This window comes from Phycodurus eques, chromosome 6 (genome assembly GCF_024500275.1).
Source record: "Phycodurus eques isolate BA_2022a chromosome 6, UOR_Pequ_1.1, whole genome shotgun sequence".
NCBI classification, from domain to species: Eukaryota; Metazoa; Chordata; class Actinopteri; order Syngnathiformes; family Syngnathidae; genus Phycodurus; species Phycodurus eques.
In genome coordinates, this window is record NC_084530.1 from 23,772,514 (window position 1) to 23,789,958 (window position 17,445).

Consider the following 17,445-nt stretch of genomic DNA (forward strand, 5'->3'; position numbering starts at 1 on the left):
ACACTCGTCTGACTTTGGTGCAGGCAGCATGGGTTCAGTTCCCACTCAGTAACGTTGTGAATATGAGTGCGAATGGTTGTCTGTGTCTATATGTGCCCTGCGACTGACTGGCGACCAGTTCAGGGGTAGTCCCCCTTTCGTCCGAAGTCAGCTGGGAGAGGCTCTAGCGTCCCGCGACCCTAACCAGGATAAGCGGTGTTGAAAATGGATGGATGGAAGTTTGGGCATTTGCTGTACATGATACACTCTGTGGGGTCATCATTAAGCCTGAAAACCTTTATTAATATATAAATAGTATACCTTTATTAATATCCACAGCATTAGCAAAAGGCTTACTACTAATACTGTACTAATAAATTCTACTTGCTTTTCTTGGTACTGAGGGACTATGATAAAACTTTGTGAGGAAATACATTCATATTCAGAAGCAGAGCCCTAAAATATATTTTTTAATACTAACATTATTTAAATGTATTTAGATTTTACATTTATCTTTACATTTATTATTACCGCTGTTATGTTCATAATCCTCTTCACAGACTGGATGTTTGTTTTATACATGCTTTATATTTAAAATATTTGAGATGCAAGTATTTAATATGTTGAAAATATTTCTTTATCAGTAAAATATTTAAATACACAAATTTTCACCAGTCTCCAAACGGTGTTTTGATCGAGCAATGTGACTTTAAATGTAAATCATAGACAATTTATGGCATATAGTGGACCTAAATGACAGGTTAAGTAGTAGTAATATGATGAATTGACTTGTGCATTGTATTACTTTTTTTATGATGTTTATTCCTCAGACGGGTAAAGTGGACCCTCACCACCCGCGAGTGTCGGGCCACAGGGGCAACGTGTTGGACGTCAAATGGAATCCCTTCGACGACTACTGCATCGCCTCCAGCTCCGAGGATGCCACGGTTTGGAATTGCACACAGATGTGCACACAGAATACATGCTCTACTGAGGCGTCATTCCCTTGACTACGAGGGACTATAGGCAAGATATTTTTCTGGTGCCTCACAAAAGGCTTCAAGAGGAACCAGGAATCATCCCACACATTCCTCGGAATGAGTTTTACCTCCTCTGAAATGACATTTGCACTTCGTTGGTTGACTTCCCAAAGCAGTTCCAATTATGATTTTTTTTTTTCCATTTTGTAAAATTAATAGGGGGGAAAGTCAGTTCCATGGTTGCCTGAATGGTGCCTTGGCTTACGAGTCTAACACTTTTTTAAAAACACTCGTATCTCAAATCATCTTTCCCTGTTGAAATGAATGGAAATGCCATTTATCCATTCCAGCCCCACAAAAAAGTTTTATAATTAAAAAAATAGCACTCTAAAATGTTGTACTTTTTAAAATAAAGCAGACAGTAATAACATTTTTTTTTTAATTAAACTTTTTAATGTTTTAATTAAACAGTGTGCATCATGAGTTCATGCTTCACTGCCTATTGACATTATGCTGCTTGTTGTGTGTGCCTTGGCCACCACGGGGCAGTATAATGGACACATGACTAAGAAGAGTTTCACAACTAAATGACTGAGTAAGCTTCAGTAATATTAGTCGTATTTTGCCGAAAATAAAGAATATGTGCCTGTAAGTATTGTTTTAATGTCTGTCTAAATGTGTTGCTTCACCATTTGTGTTATGATGCATACAGCGTTATAGCTACGAGGGGGAATCAAAAAACGGTAGATTTTTAAAAGCCTGTTTGCAGTAATTTAAGTAAGTAGTTTAAATCAGTGAAAAAACACTTCATTATCAAGCAATAACCAGCAGCAAATCACTTTTAGCATACAGTACTGTTTACATTTTGCGCCGAAATGACCAGCGCATTAGCATTGTTTATGTTAATCAGAGAAAATGGTCGCCCAAAATGCTGTGCAGCTTTCGCATTGCATTCTGGGCTACCTGTTTTTAAGGTGAAGGTAAACAAAGCTGTCTGCACAGATTATAACATGGGCAGAGAACGCATATAATACAGCATGTTAAAATGGAAGAAAGTGAAGGGGATTTCAGGGGAGCCTGATTTGATTAATTATTATTACAATCGTACTGATAGTGCTGATGGTTGAGTTTGCCAAACCAAAGCAGGTGAGTGGGATCACAAACCGGAATGGCATTCTCGTGGCCCACGATGACTTGCTTCTTTTTTTTAATAGTAATTAGCTTCCTAATAACATTATCGCTAGGTTTTTGCTCCTTTGAATCCATTCTGAGGGCTGATTGAGAGCAGTACCTTAATTTCAAAGTGTGATGCAACGTGAGAAAAAGCACAACTGCCATGCCAAGACTTTTTGCAAACTGTCTATGGCGTTTTTTATTGTGTGTTAGCATTAAGCTAGCGGACTTTTGTAAGTTTTGTGATTTGGTTAAATACACAATGTGTAATTCTCTTTGTTTTATGTTAAAACTTTAACTGGGGTTTCTATAAACAGCTTGAAGCAAGCATTTGGTATTGAATTGTTCACTAAATTCGTTGCCACCATTTAGCACTCATAACTAAACTTTTCTGCTTGTGACTCAAGACAAAGAAAAAAAGATCTGAACGATGGCTAAAAGCCACTGTATATAGCAAATACTAAAACACATACTACAAATATGTAATAGGATGTTTAATAGCTCAAATCTCTTTGTTGTGGTGTTTAATGTATATCTAAAGGTGAAGGTGTGGGAGATCCCCCCTCACGGTCTGCTCAAGAACATGACTGTGGCCTTCAAGGAGCTACAGGGCCACAGCCGCCGGGTGGGCCTCATCGAGTGGCACCCCACCGCCAACAACATCCTCTTCAGCACGGCATACGACTACAAGGTAACAAGCTACCACTTGACGCTGTGTCAAACACTAAAAGCACGTACTGGAGTGTATCGCAATGCAGCCGAACAGGTCTTAACTATTTACTGGAGACGCATTCTCCTGATAAAGATCGCCCCCAGCTTCACAAATTAGACTGGAACTGAATACGGTTGTCAATCTGTATCATTTATGAAAGAACCCACAGAACTTCAACAAAAAATAATTAAATTTCATTTATAGAACACTTTAAAAACAGCCGCAGCTGAAACAAAGGGGCTTGTCTAATGTGCATCGGGAGGTCATTCATTCCATAGTTCGGGACCAGTGACAGAAAAAGCCCTTTCCGTTCTATGGATCCACTTAGACTTCGGTACGGTCAACGTGAGGCACCGGGCATGGAGGAGCTCAATGAGGTAAAATGAGGCATGACCACTTGGAGATTTGAAAACAAATAGGCGTGGCAGCCATTGGAGGGAGGCCAAAATAGGAGTTATGTGCTCCCTAGTTACATGTTCCAGTTAAGAGGTGAGCGGCACCATTTTGAACCAACTGGAGACATATGAGGGAGGACTGGCTGACTCCAAAGTAAAGTACATTTACATAAATTACATAACAGTAATCCAGCCGAGATGTGAAGAGAGGATGGATTGCTGATTCAAAGTGCTGCTGTGTTAGAAAAGGCTTCCCCTTTGCCAGCTGCCTGAGGTGAAAAAAGCTGGACTGAACTACCGCACCAATTTTGCCTATCAAATTTAAAATCCCTGTCCCATTTAAAGGTAAGACACACAAAACGGTTACAGTCTGCCATGACAGACAGCCAATATGTTAGCCAATCTAGTTCTACCAGCCACAGTGATGCACAGCCTATTTAAGGCCTTGTTGATCAATCAGTGTCATAGTGTTTGACTCTGTTACAAGGAAGGCCCTGCAACACGACCCAGTAAGAATTCGGCCTTATCACAGTTGCCTGTTCCTGTCCCCAAGGCTGTTGGAGATTCCACTAGAAGTGCGAGTTTTCCCACTCTGCTTGCTGTGCATCGTGGATTAAGTCAGATTTGAGCATTCCTGACCTACTATCTGTGGATTGTGGAACATTGCATCACACAATCTTCAATGCCTGACTCTCTCGACTGTGAAGTGAACTACATCGTATGATGGCTTTTATTTGACGTGTCACATTAAAATTCGTTCCAAATTTTACGGTGTGCTGCATTTGGATCCTAAATCACACTTGCCGCGTGTCACAAAACAAGCCAAAGATGAAGGTTTAGCCGCTTTACCATGCTTCATTCGATCTCTCCTCTCACCTCCAGGTGATGATCTGGAACCTGGACTATCCGGACCAGGTGATCAAGAATCCTGTGCGGACCATCAGCCACCACACAGATGTGGTGCTGTCAATGTCCTTCAACACGGATGCCAGTCTCATGGCCACCACGTGCAAGGACAGGAAAGTGCGGCTCATAGAGTCACGCTCAGGGACTCTGCTGCAGGTAATCTTGGAATCTATGGGAATCCAATCTTCTTGAACCTTCCTGGCCACCGTAGTTATAGTTTTATGCAGAACGTTAATTACTTTCGTCCCACCTCAGTTACAACTCTGATACTACCTTTGAATCTTCCCTAATTTCATCCCCCTCTTTTCGTGTCCATTAGTACAGAATATAAATTGCTTTCGACACAACTCGCCGGGAGAAGTGAATCAATCAGTGGTTTAACTTCACACCTTCCAGATTCAATTTTGGCTCTAATACTACCTTTGAAAGCAAAATATTTCCTGAAATCATCCCCCTCATTTTGTGTCCATTAATATAGAATGTCAATTTTACTTTCCGTACAACAGGTTAGGAGGAGTCCATGTCGAGTGGTGAATTTTGTACCATTCTTCTTCGTTACATTTCTCATACTACCTCACAAAGCAGAATATTTCCAGACTTCATCCCCACATTCAGTTTAAGTGATGTGGTGTTTATTAAGAACATAAATTGCTTTCGACACAACATGGTGGAAGAAGTGGCTGTCAAGTGTTAAAATTAACTCCATCCCAACTATGTTACGGCGCTGTTAACTCCTCAGAAGAGGGTGGAGGACTTCCCAACATCATCCATCCCCACATTTAGTTTACGATAAGTGTCATTTATGCAGAACATAAATTGCTTTCGACACAACAATGCAGTAATTCCTCTGATTCCTTGTCAGTGCCAGCTACACAGAACGTCAGTGCTTTTGACACTGTAGGGCGGGAGATGTTTAACACGCGAGACACACTTCTCCAGTCAAACATTTGGACTGCACACTCACTTTTTACTTTCTTCCGACAACGTGGATGAAACGCTGTGACGTACGTTTTACTTGTGGAGATGAAACGCGTCTGTGCTGTGCTCGTTGTCAGGAAGCCAACTGTAAGACGCACAAGGCCAGCAAGGTGCTGATCCTGGACAACGTGAACAAGCTGCTCACCTCAGGCACGTCCAGATGGAATGACAGACAGATTGCACTCTGGGATCTGGTAAGGACCAACGTGCTTCTGTTCCATTATTTCCTATAAGGGTGAGGTATTGTAATTGACAATACCACCTTTGTTTTACTTAACTTAAGTTGACAACTTTATATTTATTCATTTAACCACCAAACCTTTTTTTTTTTTTAAAGAAAATTATCATACATTATCATGATCTCTAAACGGGAAATACAACAATGTAATTTTATCGTACATCCTTGTATTATTGGCTTCATTTTACCACCTTATTATTCAGTTGTATTTTACTTGCGCCATAGTATGCCTAAATGTATGATTTTTACTCTAGGAGAAATGTTTTTCAGCAATTTGTACTGATGAGGACGTCTGTCACATGTATTCAGTGTCCACTGCAGATTATATTCCTTTGACCTAATTTTGCCTCTGTGTCCAGTGACATCACGTCCCAGTACTACTAAAACAACAACAATAATGAAAATAATAATCCAGATTTATGCTTAGCAAGGGAACCAAGTGTCGAATCGGCACCCTGAGTCAGTACACACCTTGATGTACCGTCTCATTAAAGTCACATCCGACTCCAGTACGAAGAAGAGAAGGTTAAGTACTTTAGTAACACAACTCTGACATCTAGTGGACACATTCAAGGACACTCACACAAGTAACTACAACAAAACACCATTTGAGAATCCAGTATTATACAGCGTCGCTTTGAGACTTCACAATAGCAGCTGTTTGGCAAATAGTGAACAATTTGTCAAAAAAAGAGGCTTCAAGCTGTTTACTGCCACTCCGAGGTGAAGTTTACCATAAAACTAAACATAAAACAAAGAGAATTTCACATTGTGTACTTAAAACAACATGGCTTTGCCTAAGGGAAAGTTTGCTTAGTTTACTGCTAACCAACAATGCAAAATGCTGACATGCTAACCGTTAGCATTGATAGTTTTAGAAGCAACAGTTATTTGAATCCAAACGATGGAGCAACACGCTTACACATGCTGTTTAAACTGTTTAATTTCTTAATTTTTATTGAATAATGTTATTTAACAATGTTTTTATGAAGCACACTTTTATAGAATGATATTGTTCCTGATTAAAAAAAAAACATTTTTTTTTGTGGGGGGAGGGTCTGGAACATAATGGCATTTCCATTCATTTCAACGTGGTAAAATGATTTCAGATGCAAGTGTTTTGAGTTACAAGCGGCATGGAACAAATTAAACTTATATCTCAAAGCACCACTGTATTATAGCACAGTACAGGAGAGTGTAGTAGGGGTCAGTTGGTGTTTTGATGTGCAAGGAGGATTATGTCCAAAGTGAAGGATTAGGGATTTAGCGTTTGTTTTTGCTTTTTCTCTCTGCTGCAGAGAGACCTTTTATATCAGACCATCATTTACCCACTACACTTAATTGTAAATATGGTTTTTGTGTATGTGTGCAGGGGTGTGTGTACGTTTGTGTGTGGGTTTACTTTCATCTGTCTTTACTTTTTTACCCACCATACTATTTATTTTACCACCTTACTTTTTAACTGCCTCACTCTGTTTTATTTCACTTTATTTCCACCTGATTTTACTTTTTAACCGTTTATTTTATTTAACTTTTTTTAACTCCCATACTTTTAAAAAAAATATTGTTGTACTTAATTTACCACCATATTTTGTTTTATTTTGCAACCCTTCTGTGTTATTTCACTTTTATAACCACACTGTACTTTGTTTTACTTTATTTTATTTTAGCACATGCTGCCTTTGAGTTTACCACCTTACTTTGGATTTTATTTTTAACTGACTTTGTTTGTTTTATTTTACTTTGTTTTACCACCTTTGTTTTAGTTTATTTTTCCACCTTTTTATCCTTGTACTTTGTTTTAATTTTCTTAACCACTTAACTGCTGTATTTGGCTTTAATTTATTTTAGTACATGATTTTACCACCTTATTGTTTTATTTTACTGCATTAAAAAAACATGACTTTGTTTTATTTCCCACCTTTGTTTCAATTTACTTTTTTCAAAACTTTTGTTTTATTTTTACCAAGTTACTTTTTTTTTTTTTTTTTTTTTGTGCATTACTTTGTTTTATTTGACTTAATTTTACCGGCTTTCTTATGGCTATAAAATATTTTATTCATGTAACTGTGTTTGCTATAACTGTCACAGTTTTCATATTCTGTGTTGTATGAAAAGTACTATGCAAATAAAGTATTTTTGCGTTTTTTTAGGACGACCTCTCAGTGCCTTTGTTAGAGGAAAACCTGGATGGTTCGTCGGGGTTCCTCTTTCCGTTCTACGACCCCGACACGCACATGCTTTACCTGGCTGGGAAGGTGGGCATCCCGCAGGATCGTTGACGCTCTCTACAATATAAAAAGTGGTACAGTGGTGTCTTGAGATACAAGTGACCAGATATACAAGTTTTATGCGATACGAGCCATCGATCAGCCGAGTTTTTTTTTTTTTTTTTTTTTTTTTTTTTTTTATATAGCCCAAACTCAAGATACGAGGGCTTTATGGCGGCAGGTGGCGCCACTCACTTCACAACAAGCGGCAGCTTGGCTGACATAATTACTAAATACTCTGTTGATTACCCCTACCAGATGGAGTTTACTCGAAAACTAACTATAAAACTAAGAGAATTACATGTTGTGTTTTTGAAACAACCACCACAAACAGCCTCCATCAAGCATAGAATGGAAAAGACCACAGCCACATAAGCTAACAATTAACTAAACCAGTGATGGGAGTAACTAATTACATGCAACGAGAATATGTAATTTAATTACAAATTGTATGTAATTGTAATCCATCACATTACTGGAAGAAAATGAGTAATTATATTTCAGTTGCTTTTGGAAATTTCCATGATTACAATTTGAGTTACATTTGAAAAATAGCCACAAAAGCTGTGATTTGTATTATATTTTTTTTGCCACTTGCTTCTTCTAAAGCTGAAGCTTATGATTGTCTCTCTCTGGTCATGTGCCGCTCTGCCGTAGTCTGAAACGTGACATATTTTTCCAAATATGACCTCGAAGCGCCTCCTTGTTGACTTCTTAAGTAAACTACAACCAGGTGTGGCAAAAAACAACTTGAAGCAAGCACACTCAACCTTTTTATTTTTTATTTTTAAATACAACATAACGTTTACCTGTCATGTTACACTTTGTTGTGAAGTCCACTGCCGGCCTCTAGCGGTGGCGTTCCAGAAGCTCACTCATATGCCAAATTTTTGCTCGCAACACAAACCAACAAAAACTCAATCGCGCGACGGCTCATCACGCGAAAAAGTCGTAAATTGGGGTACTAGTAAGTCAAGGTACCGCTGTATAATCAAACACTTTGAGTTGGCTAAAAGGCGCTCGTGTCTCCTTCAGGGGGACGGGAACATCAGGTACTATGAGATCACCTCGGAAAAGCCGTACATCCACTACCTGACGGAGTACCGCTCCAGTTTACCTCAGAAAGGGATGGGTAAGGAACACACCGCTCTACTGTTGTCTGAACACCATTGAAGATATATGCCTGCTATATTGACTCCAATGCACCTGCAGGTAAATATGCTGTGCAAATAGCCAGCAGTGTTTGGATATTCAAAGCAGATGAAAATTTTGCTTTTAGGGGCCGCATACTGCGTTTTAGCAGGAAATGACGCATCACTCCAACTTTTTTCTGATATGATTTTTATTGTACTTTTTATTTTTTTTAGTTATTTATTTTTTTTAGTTATTGTAATAATCAGATTTTTTTCCCCCCTCCTAATAGTTTGGATTCATTGTCGTGACTTTTTCCCGTAAGATTTTGAGTTCATTCCATCTTTTCTTTCTGATAGTAGTATTCAGGTTTTTATTCTTGTGAAATAAATTTTTTTATGTTCAGATTTTTTTGAACGTGACATTTTTTGTTTATACTTGGAATATTCTGAATTATTTTCAAGCAACATTAAGATATTTATTCTTGTACAATTTGTAGTTTATTTTTTTTACGTTTAAGTAAATTTTTTAAGCAAGTTTTTTTTTTAATGATAATGTTTAGTATTTTTATTCTTGTATTATTAAATTTTTGGAGTAATAATATTTTTGAATCCATTAAAGTTTGTGTCTTTTTGTAATTGCGTTTTAATTTTTTTTTTTTTATCAGATAATAGGACTTTTCGTGTAGTTTATTAGCGTAATATTCTGACTTTTTTTCTTGCAACCTTGTGGGTCCGTTCTTGAAATACTTAAATTTTGTCTTCTTTTTGGTAATGCTGCGATGAAATGTCATGGAATTTATGTTCAGTCTGGTAATGTTCCGTCTTTTTTTCTTGTAACGTTTTGAGTTCATTCTCGTAAATTCTAATCTAAAAAATTCTTATTCTTGTAAGATTTTGACTTTTTGCGTGGAGTTATAAAAAAAATCTCTAAAATAGTTTAAGATAATTCTTGTAATGTTCACACTTTTTTTACCATATTTTTTCTTGTCTTATTTTTAAATAATAACAACATATTCAGAATTTCTTACAAAAAAAATAATTTTCTCTTCATATTCCCACTTCATTCTTATAAATTTACAATCTTTTTTAAAATTTAAATAAACGCGGTAATATTATGATGGTTGTCGACTTTTACGTCAAAAACAGGCATTTGCCCTATTATTGTTATTACTATTATGAAGTTAGTGTTGACTATATTGTACGGAGCAGCCAGGACACAGACCCATGCGCTGATAATTTCATGAGAAAAATAATAACAATAATAACTTTCATTTCCTGTTGTCAGGTGTGATGCCAAAGAGAGGTCTGGATGTGAGTTTATGCGAAGTGTTTAGATTCTACAAACTGGTGACCATCAAGACTCTGATTGAGCCTCTGTCCATGATCGTACCTCGCAGGGTAAATAAAGAGGGCTTGGCCGTTTCACTACAACCAAACATTTTTTTAAGTGGCATTATATTTTGTTGCATACAGTCGGAGTCGTACCAGGAGGACATCTATCCAATGACGGCGAGCAACAAGGCTGCCTTGACTGCGGACGAGTGGCTCAGCGGCATCGACAGAGGTCACAGTCATTTTAGGAATTATTTTGAGTTCCATATTGTATGACTCTTTTTGTTTGTTCTCATAATATTACAATATCGTGCCTCGTTAATTTTTTTGTTTTCTTCTTGTAAAAAAAATATTGGTAATGTACATTTTTCTCATGTTAATTTTTTTTTTATTCTCGTGAAATTATTAAAATAAATTCTAGTAATTTTAATGATTTTTTTTTCTTCTAAAATTTTGGGTTTATTGTTGTAAATTTGTAGCTTTTTTCTGATACTGCACATTTTTATTGTCATAGTTTTACAGTACATTTTCTTCTAAAATTTTTGAGCTGTAAAATGTTACAATGTTTTTTTCTTCTTAAATTCTGTTTATACTGAGATATTAACTTTCTTTCTGATAATACACATTTTTTCTCATCATTTTACAGTATTTTTCTGTAAAGTTAGTTCTTTTAAGATGGAACATTTTGAGGGTTAGGGTTTTGTTTTTTAAAACAATAATTTTCTTCTCAAACTTTGTTTATTCTCGCATTGTTTTTTACTGATAATACTTCATTTTTAAATTGCCCATAACATTTGGAATTTCTTATCGTAATATTTAGTTTTTTTCTGGTAACATTTTAAAGTATCTTGTAAATTTTGTAAAGTACATTTTTGTTTTCCTCATATGAGTTTCTCGTAAAATTACAACATTTTTCTGGTAAAAATTTGATTTTATTCTCATAATATTTCTGACTTTTTCTATTTATTCTTTTTCATCTTTTCTATTTCTGGTAATATTACAATTTTCTTTCAGAAATTCTGACTTTTGTCTTGTAAATTATTGCTTTTTCTTGTAAACATTTTAGTGTATTCTCACAATATTCCTATATGTTTCTGGTAATATTTTTGGGGGTACTTGTAAAATTCTGTTTATTTATGTAATAGTCGCTTTTTCAAATTTGTAAATGTCTTGTTTTCATAATCACTCTTTTTTTGGCTTCATTCTTCATTCTTTTTTCTGGTATTATTATTACAAGTAAGTTTATTCTTATAGCATTTTGTTTTCTTTTGAAATATATATTTTTTTCCTCCTAAAAAACTTTTTTCTGCTATTTATTAATATATGGATTCTGACACATAACAAACTGACTTTTTTTAATTGTAGAAATGTGTTTATATTCATAACGTTTTGCAGGTATTAGAAATTGTTTTTGTAACTTTTTTCTGCTAATATTAAAAAACAATTCTCTCAACATTTTTTTGTGGACACTTTTAATTTTGTCAATGTTTGCAACTTTGCGTGTGGCACAAATAGCACGTGACTGGATGTCATCATACCTGAATCAAAAATTTTCCTCAATTCCTCCCGTCCGGTGTGCAGGCCCGGTGCTGATGTCGCTGAAGCCCGGCCATCCGGTGGGCGAATCGGACGGCGAGTCCCTCAAGGGTCCGGGCCGGCCTCGCAGTCGGGCGTACATCGGGGAGCAGCCGGTCGCCAAAGACTGCGGCGGCGGCAAGACAGACAACAACGGCGTGGCCGACGACGGCAGGACGGCGGTTAGCAACGGACAAGACTTCCTGCTCTGCTCGCCGCCCAAGACTGAAAATGAGGTAGCGATAAACTCTTTATCTTTGGATGATGTCACATGGGCGCGGAGTTTGATTGACAATAGAGCCACTGAGCTCTAGAATGGGGTGACTCCACTGTAGTCATTTTTCAGGAGATTCATTTCAAGTTTTACGGCTGTCTGGGATTTTTATCTTTAGTGGTTCAGATATTAATACCATGCTAAAAATATTTTTTCTCCAACTACAGTGGTCCCTTGACTTATGAGTTCAATTTGTTCCGTGACCACGTTTGTAACTCAAAACACTTCTCAAATCATCTGTCCTCATCAAAATAAATGCCTTTAATCCGTTCCGGCCCCCCAAATATTTGTGCTAATTTTGTTAGCTCATCTTTGGAGTTTCCTATTATGTGGGAATTATGTGTTAGCATTTAGCTAACAGACTTTTGTAAGTTAAACTTATGTGGTTTTGGTTAAATATACAATGCACAATTATATTTGTTTTATGTTTAGTTTTAAAGTAAACTTAAACTGGAAGTGGCAGTATACAGTTTGAAGCAAGCACACTTGGCCCCTTTTTGAGGAATTGTTCACTATCTTCCAAAATCCCGCTTGTTGTGAAATTGCTGCCACCATCTAGTGCTCGGACTAAAGCTGGACCGACGATCGGCACCAATATTCGGTATTTTGACTCGAGATCGAGCGATATGGGTTTTTCAGGACTGATACCGATAATTAGTAGTTAAGAAGGCCGATAACCGATATTTGGAAAGTGTTAAAGGTGGGCCCACATGCTGACATGCTCAACTCACCGTGCTTAATTTATTACAGCATTTGAGTAGCCTAAAGTTGACTTCATTATTCAATTTTATATTTTAACATGCAATAACAGGGACCCTGTCATTGAAAACTATGCTGCTACATTATTAATGATTAATATGACAAAAGCTACATAAAAAGCATAATAGTTGCTGTGTATAATAAAACTCCTGACTGAACACAAACAGCCTTTAGGGCTTTAATGAGCTCACACAGTATTTAAAATGTTCCACCATTTTGTTCAGATAAATCACTGAATTATACTCTCTCACATATATACTTCTTACTACTGTCACTATTTCTATATCAATTGTATCAGTAGCCTTGTTGCAAGAGATTAAACCAACTGTTAAACACTAAATAGCCCATAGAATCTCATCTTCACTTTAATTTTCAGATCATAGGATCAGAAAGCTCAAAGCGTCGTTAGTAGTCGTGAGTTGTCGAGTTTTTAACGTCTTTCACGCAACTCATATAATTCTCAACATAACACACAATCTCCCATTGAGTCTGCTCAGCATTTAAAGCAGGACCGGTGAGCTAGTGTTACGCTAAAAACGAGTCAGCCTTCATCTCAGCGTACTTCAACAAAACAAACTGAATTGAATTGCTTACTCTCTCCCGATCTCACACACACACAGGCTTCTACAATCACTGACTGTTCCCACATCGATGTCATCAACACCAATATTTCAGGTGATTCACGGAAATATCGGAGGTGCTCAGAGCTAGCAGAGCTGCCGCTTGTGTTTACTCCTCACTTAACGTTACATTATTGTGGTAGTCGTGAGCTGTAGAGTTTGTCATGTGACTTTCATGTAGACGCACACTATTCTCCACATTGCATACATTCTCCACATTGCTAATACATGGTCTGCTGAGTGTTTAGAGCCAGGGCTTCAGATGGGCTCCATGCTGTGTGGCTGCTTAACCAATCAGATGGCGCCGTGGGTGGAAAAATGTTGGGGACAGAAATGGCAGGAGAGAGAGAGGCGTGGCTGCATCTGAGCCGAAATAACCCACTTTTAAATTTATTTCTTGATAGCGGCACGTCAGATTTAAATAAATCAATAAAATATAATACAGATGCCGATATATGTCAAAATTCCAAATATCGGTACCGATGATCGGGCTTCCCCATAATCGGTCGATCTCTAATTTTGACGCATATCGGCATCAGCCTTTTTTATTTATTTATGTATTTTTTTTTTTTTTTTTAATTCTCTGTTAACTTTATAAGAGCATGTCAACAGCATGTTGACCCTGGTAATTCCCTGCACTTTTTGTGTTGTTTGAACTTTAAAGAATAATCTTTTGGTTGTATTGAAATTTTGGAAAACTTTAGGGACCTATTTATTTCTTTTAGGTTTTCATTTAACTTTGGGAGCTCCCTGCACTTTTTCTTATAATTCTAAAACAAAGATGTCTATTGCCTAGCATTTAAAAAAAAAAAAAAAAAAAAGTTTAATAAGTATATTCCTAAAAGTATTTAAACAAAGTGTTGGAGTTGGTATTATTCAAACATTTAACACCAATATTTTCCCTTTTACTGCAACTGAATATCGGCTCCAAATATCGGTTATCAGCCTCTTTGACTACCGATAATCGGCATCGGCCCTGGAAAAAACATATCGGTCGATGGCTACTCGTCTGTCGAGGTACCACGGCACGTCCCCTGGAACGCGACATAATCCCCCCGATGTTGATGTGGTCTGCAGCTTCGCGTGAAGTTCCACAAGCAGCAGGACGAGATCCGGCGGCTGGTGGAGAAGCTCCACCAGAGGGACGTGCACATCAAGCAGCTGGAGCTGGAGATCAACAACATGAAAAACTCTCAGCAGAACTCACTTGAACACTTTTAGTGTCGTCTTTTTTTTTTTTTTTTTTTTTTTTTTTTTTTATATAAATACAACCACACTCTTCCTGTAGTCGACACACACACAAGGTGCACATATTGTTGATGTAAATACACTCAGTGATTCTTACCCATACGCTTTTAAGAACTTTGCACACATTTATTTTATATCGCAGCTATGCAACTTTTTAAGCTTTTTTTTTTTTTTTTTAATGATTTTTATGAGCGGAAAAAAAAAATGACGGAATGTTTTCTGCTTTAAAAAAAAAAAAAAAAAAAAAATGCGTGATTGTACTCAAAAACATTTTATTTGTTGACTTCAATGTTCCAAAAAGTACACTGGGGGAAAAAAAAAAAAATGAATTTGCATGCAAAAAGTTTTGAAGTTTATTAATATAAATGTGGAATATTTCAAAGCCTAACCTTGTAATTTTGATGAGTAATTGGAAAAATCCAAAACCATTCTTGTGAAAATAAATTCTCATAATATGACTATCATTTAAAATTTGCATTATATTGTCTACATTTGGATTATATTTATCCTCATAAAAGTTTAAATTCTTGTAATATCCACACTTTTTTTTACATAAATAAATCTCATATATCTCGTAATTATTCCCCCCCCCACAAGAGTTTGAGAATAAAGATGGGGGGAAAAAACTTAATTTATGAGATAGTCAGAATATTATGAGAATATACTCAGGTTTTTTTTCTCAAAAGAAATTAAGCTCAGAATATTGAGATAATAAAAAGTAATATGGAAAATAATTTCCTTTTTTCCCTTGAAGTTTCAAAATGTAAGATTGCAAAAGTTTTGTTTTCCATATGTTACAACTTTTTTGTGGAATTTTCTTAAGATTTTAAATTTGTTCACGTCATATTTGTACTTTTCTCTCGTAATTTTAGTAAATTTATGAAATCATTCTTGTCATAGTCTTAATTTTTCCCCATAATTTAATAAATTTATTCTCCTAATATTGGATAGTCACTCTAGCAATATTACAACTTTTCTCATTAAATTTGGACTTATAATTTGACTAGCCCTCCTAAATTGTTATTTTGGGGGGTAAAATTTTGAGTGCATTCTCACTTTCTCCTAAATTTAAAAGATGTATAGTAAAAACTAAATATTTGCTTAAATTGCATGTTTATTAACTCAAACTATGAGTTCATTCTGATATTTAATTAAATATTTTTTTGCTCACCTGTAGTATTCTTACTTTTTTTCTTTAAAAGACTATTCAATAATAATTAAACATTTCTCTCCCCTAAAGTTGGGAATTTTTTTCTGGTTAAAAAATGTGTTCGTTCTCATACTGTTCTTAGTGTTTTCTTGAAAATTAAAAAAATATATAATAAAATGATTGCCAAAATATACATTTTCTTTCCTCATAAATTCAAGAAAAATCTTTTTAAATTTTGAGTTGGTTCTCATAATATTAAGTACCTTTTTCGTGTAATATTAAAACTTTTTGGTCGTAACATTTTGCCATTGCAAAAGTTGTAATATACCAAGAAAAATATTGCCCCAACTTTTCGCTTCGGGTTATTTTTCTTCTTTTCAGTGTACAGATAGGAGGTGACAGAGAATGAGCAAAACCATTGACAATGCTGTGCTTCCATCATGTTTCCTTTTTGTTTATTTTTGAAAGATTATTTGACTTTTTCAATCCACTCTTTTGATCACGAACTTTTATACACACGGAGACCAAATGTGCGCTTTCCATCTTCGGCTCTCGTCCAGCGTTCGTTTGTTGAAATCCGGAAGTCGAAGTGCTGAATGTAAGCACACAACGTGTTTTAGATGAAAGCTGTCGTGTTTCTTTACTGTGAAAATAAATATAAATATATTTAAAAGCCGCCAATGAGCACTGCTTGTTCACTTGCCTTTGATGTTTCATCAAAGCAGGAATAAAGTGTCACACTTGTATATCAAAATGCCTTACTGTTGACATAAATTTTATTCGTTAGATTTTTTTTTTTTTAATCAAAAACAGATTTTCGCTGTATTGCAGCTTTATATCATAAACTTTTGAACTAATTCTCATAATATTCTGACTTCTGTTGAAAATGTAATTTTTTTTAAATTGAAATTTAAAGTTAACTTTCAATGTGGAAAATTCTCACTCATAGTTATCAGAATTTTATCTGGTAAATTTAAAAAGATGAGTAAAATTTTATATTTTTTCTCACAATATTGCATGTTTTTTTTCCCTCTCAAATATTTTCTTGAATGTATTGATTTTTTTCTTGTAAATCACACATTTATCCTCAAAGTGTCTTGAGTTGATTCTCTGAATTTTAAGACCCCCACCCCTCATACATGAATTTTTTTTTCTGGCTTAAAACTCAGTTTGGCCTTGCATCAGCTGTGGGAGCCGTGGATTAAAAAAAAAAAAATCACCCAGATTGTTACATAATAGAGAGAGATAGCCAAATACAGTAGATGTGTGCGAGGATGTGAGTGAAATGCACACGAGTGCTTCCAGAAGCATCTAGTCAAGTCCCTCAGGCCAGTTGTACAAGTCTTTGATACCTTCTTTCCGTCAGACCAGTTTTGTCTTTGTCATCCTTTCGTACGTAAGTCGTCAGATGTATTTGATTTTCCCCCCCCCAACACCACCTGTTAACGTGGACGCCAAATCATTGAGACACATACTTAATGATAAAGGTGCAATGGAAAGGGTGTTGTAAAGCTTGTTTAAAAACAACAAAACATTTTTACTATCTTAAAAGTAACAAAATAAAACAACAAAACCTTTTTTTCTTGTTAAATAGCTTTTCTTCTGTTTTTTCTAGCAGAAAGTCAAAAATAAGGTCCTGACTGAATCCTGTTTGCTTGGGGGGGGGAAGACACGATTGTACACCGACACATTTTATTACTTGTTTTCAATATTTCAAAAAGTA

At 36.0% G+C, this 17,445-nt stretch overlaps 1 protein-coding gene across 2 annotated transcripts in view; it reads left to right on the forward strand.

Annotated features, from left to right (window-relative positions):
* The window catches only part of coro2aa (coronin 2Aa), a 41,044-nt gene extending 24,542 nt beyond the window's left edge, over positions 1–16,502 (forward strand). For both annotated transcript variants that reach the window (XM_061679712.1, XM_061679713.1), the window contains exons 3-12: positions 810–926; positions 2,674–2,823; positions 4,122–4,301; positions 5,201–5,317; positions 7,515–7,619; positions 8,667–8,763; positions 10,050–10,162; positions 10,238–10,328; positions 11,678–11,907; positions 14,402–16,502. In XM_061679712.1, coding sequence (XP_061535696.1) covers positions 810–926; positions 2,674–2,823; positions 4,122–4,301; positions 5,201–5,317; positions 7,515–7,619; positions 8,667–8,763; positions 10,050–10,162; positions 10,238–10,328; positions 11,678–11,907; positions 14,402–14,545 — 1,344 coding nt within the window. In that variant the 3' untranslated portion in view covers positions 14,546–16,502. The remainder of the gene's footprint in view (positions 1–809; positions 927–2,673; positions 2,824–4,121; positions 4,302–5,200; positions 5,318–7,514; positions 7,620–8,666; positions 8,764–10,049; positions 10,163–10,237; positions 10,329–11,677; positions 11,908–14,401) is intronic.
* The last annotated feature ends 943 nt before the right edge of the window (positions 16,503–17,445 follow it).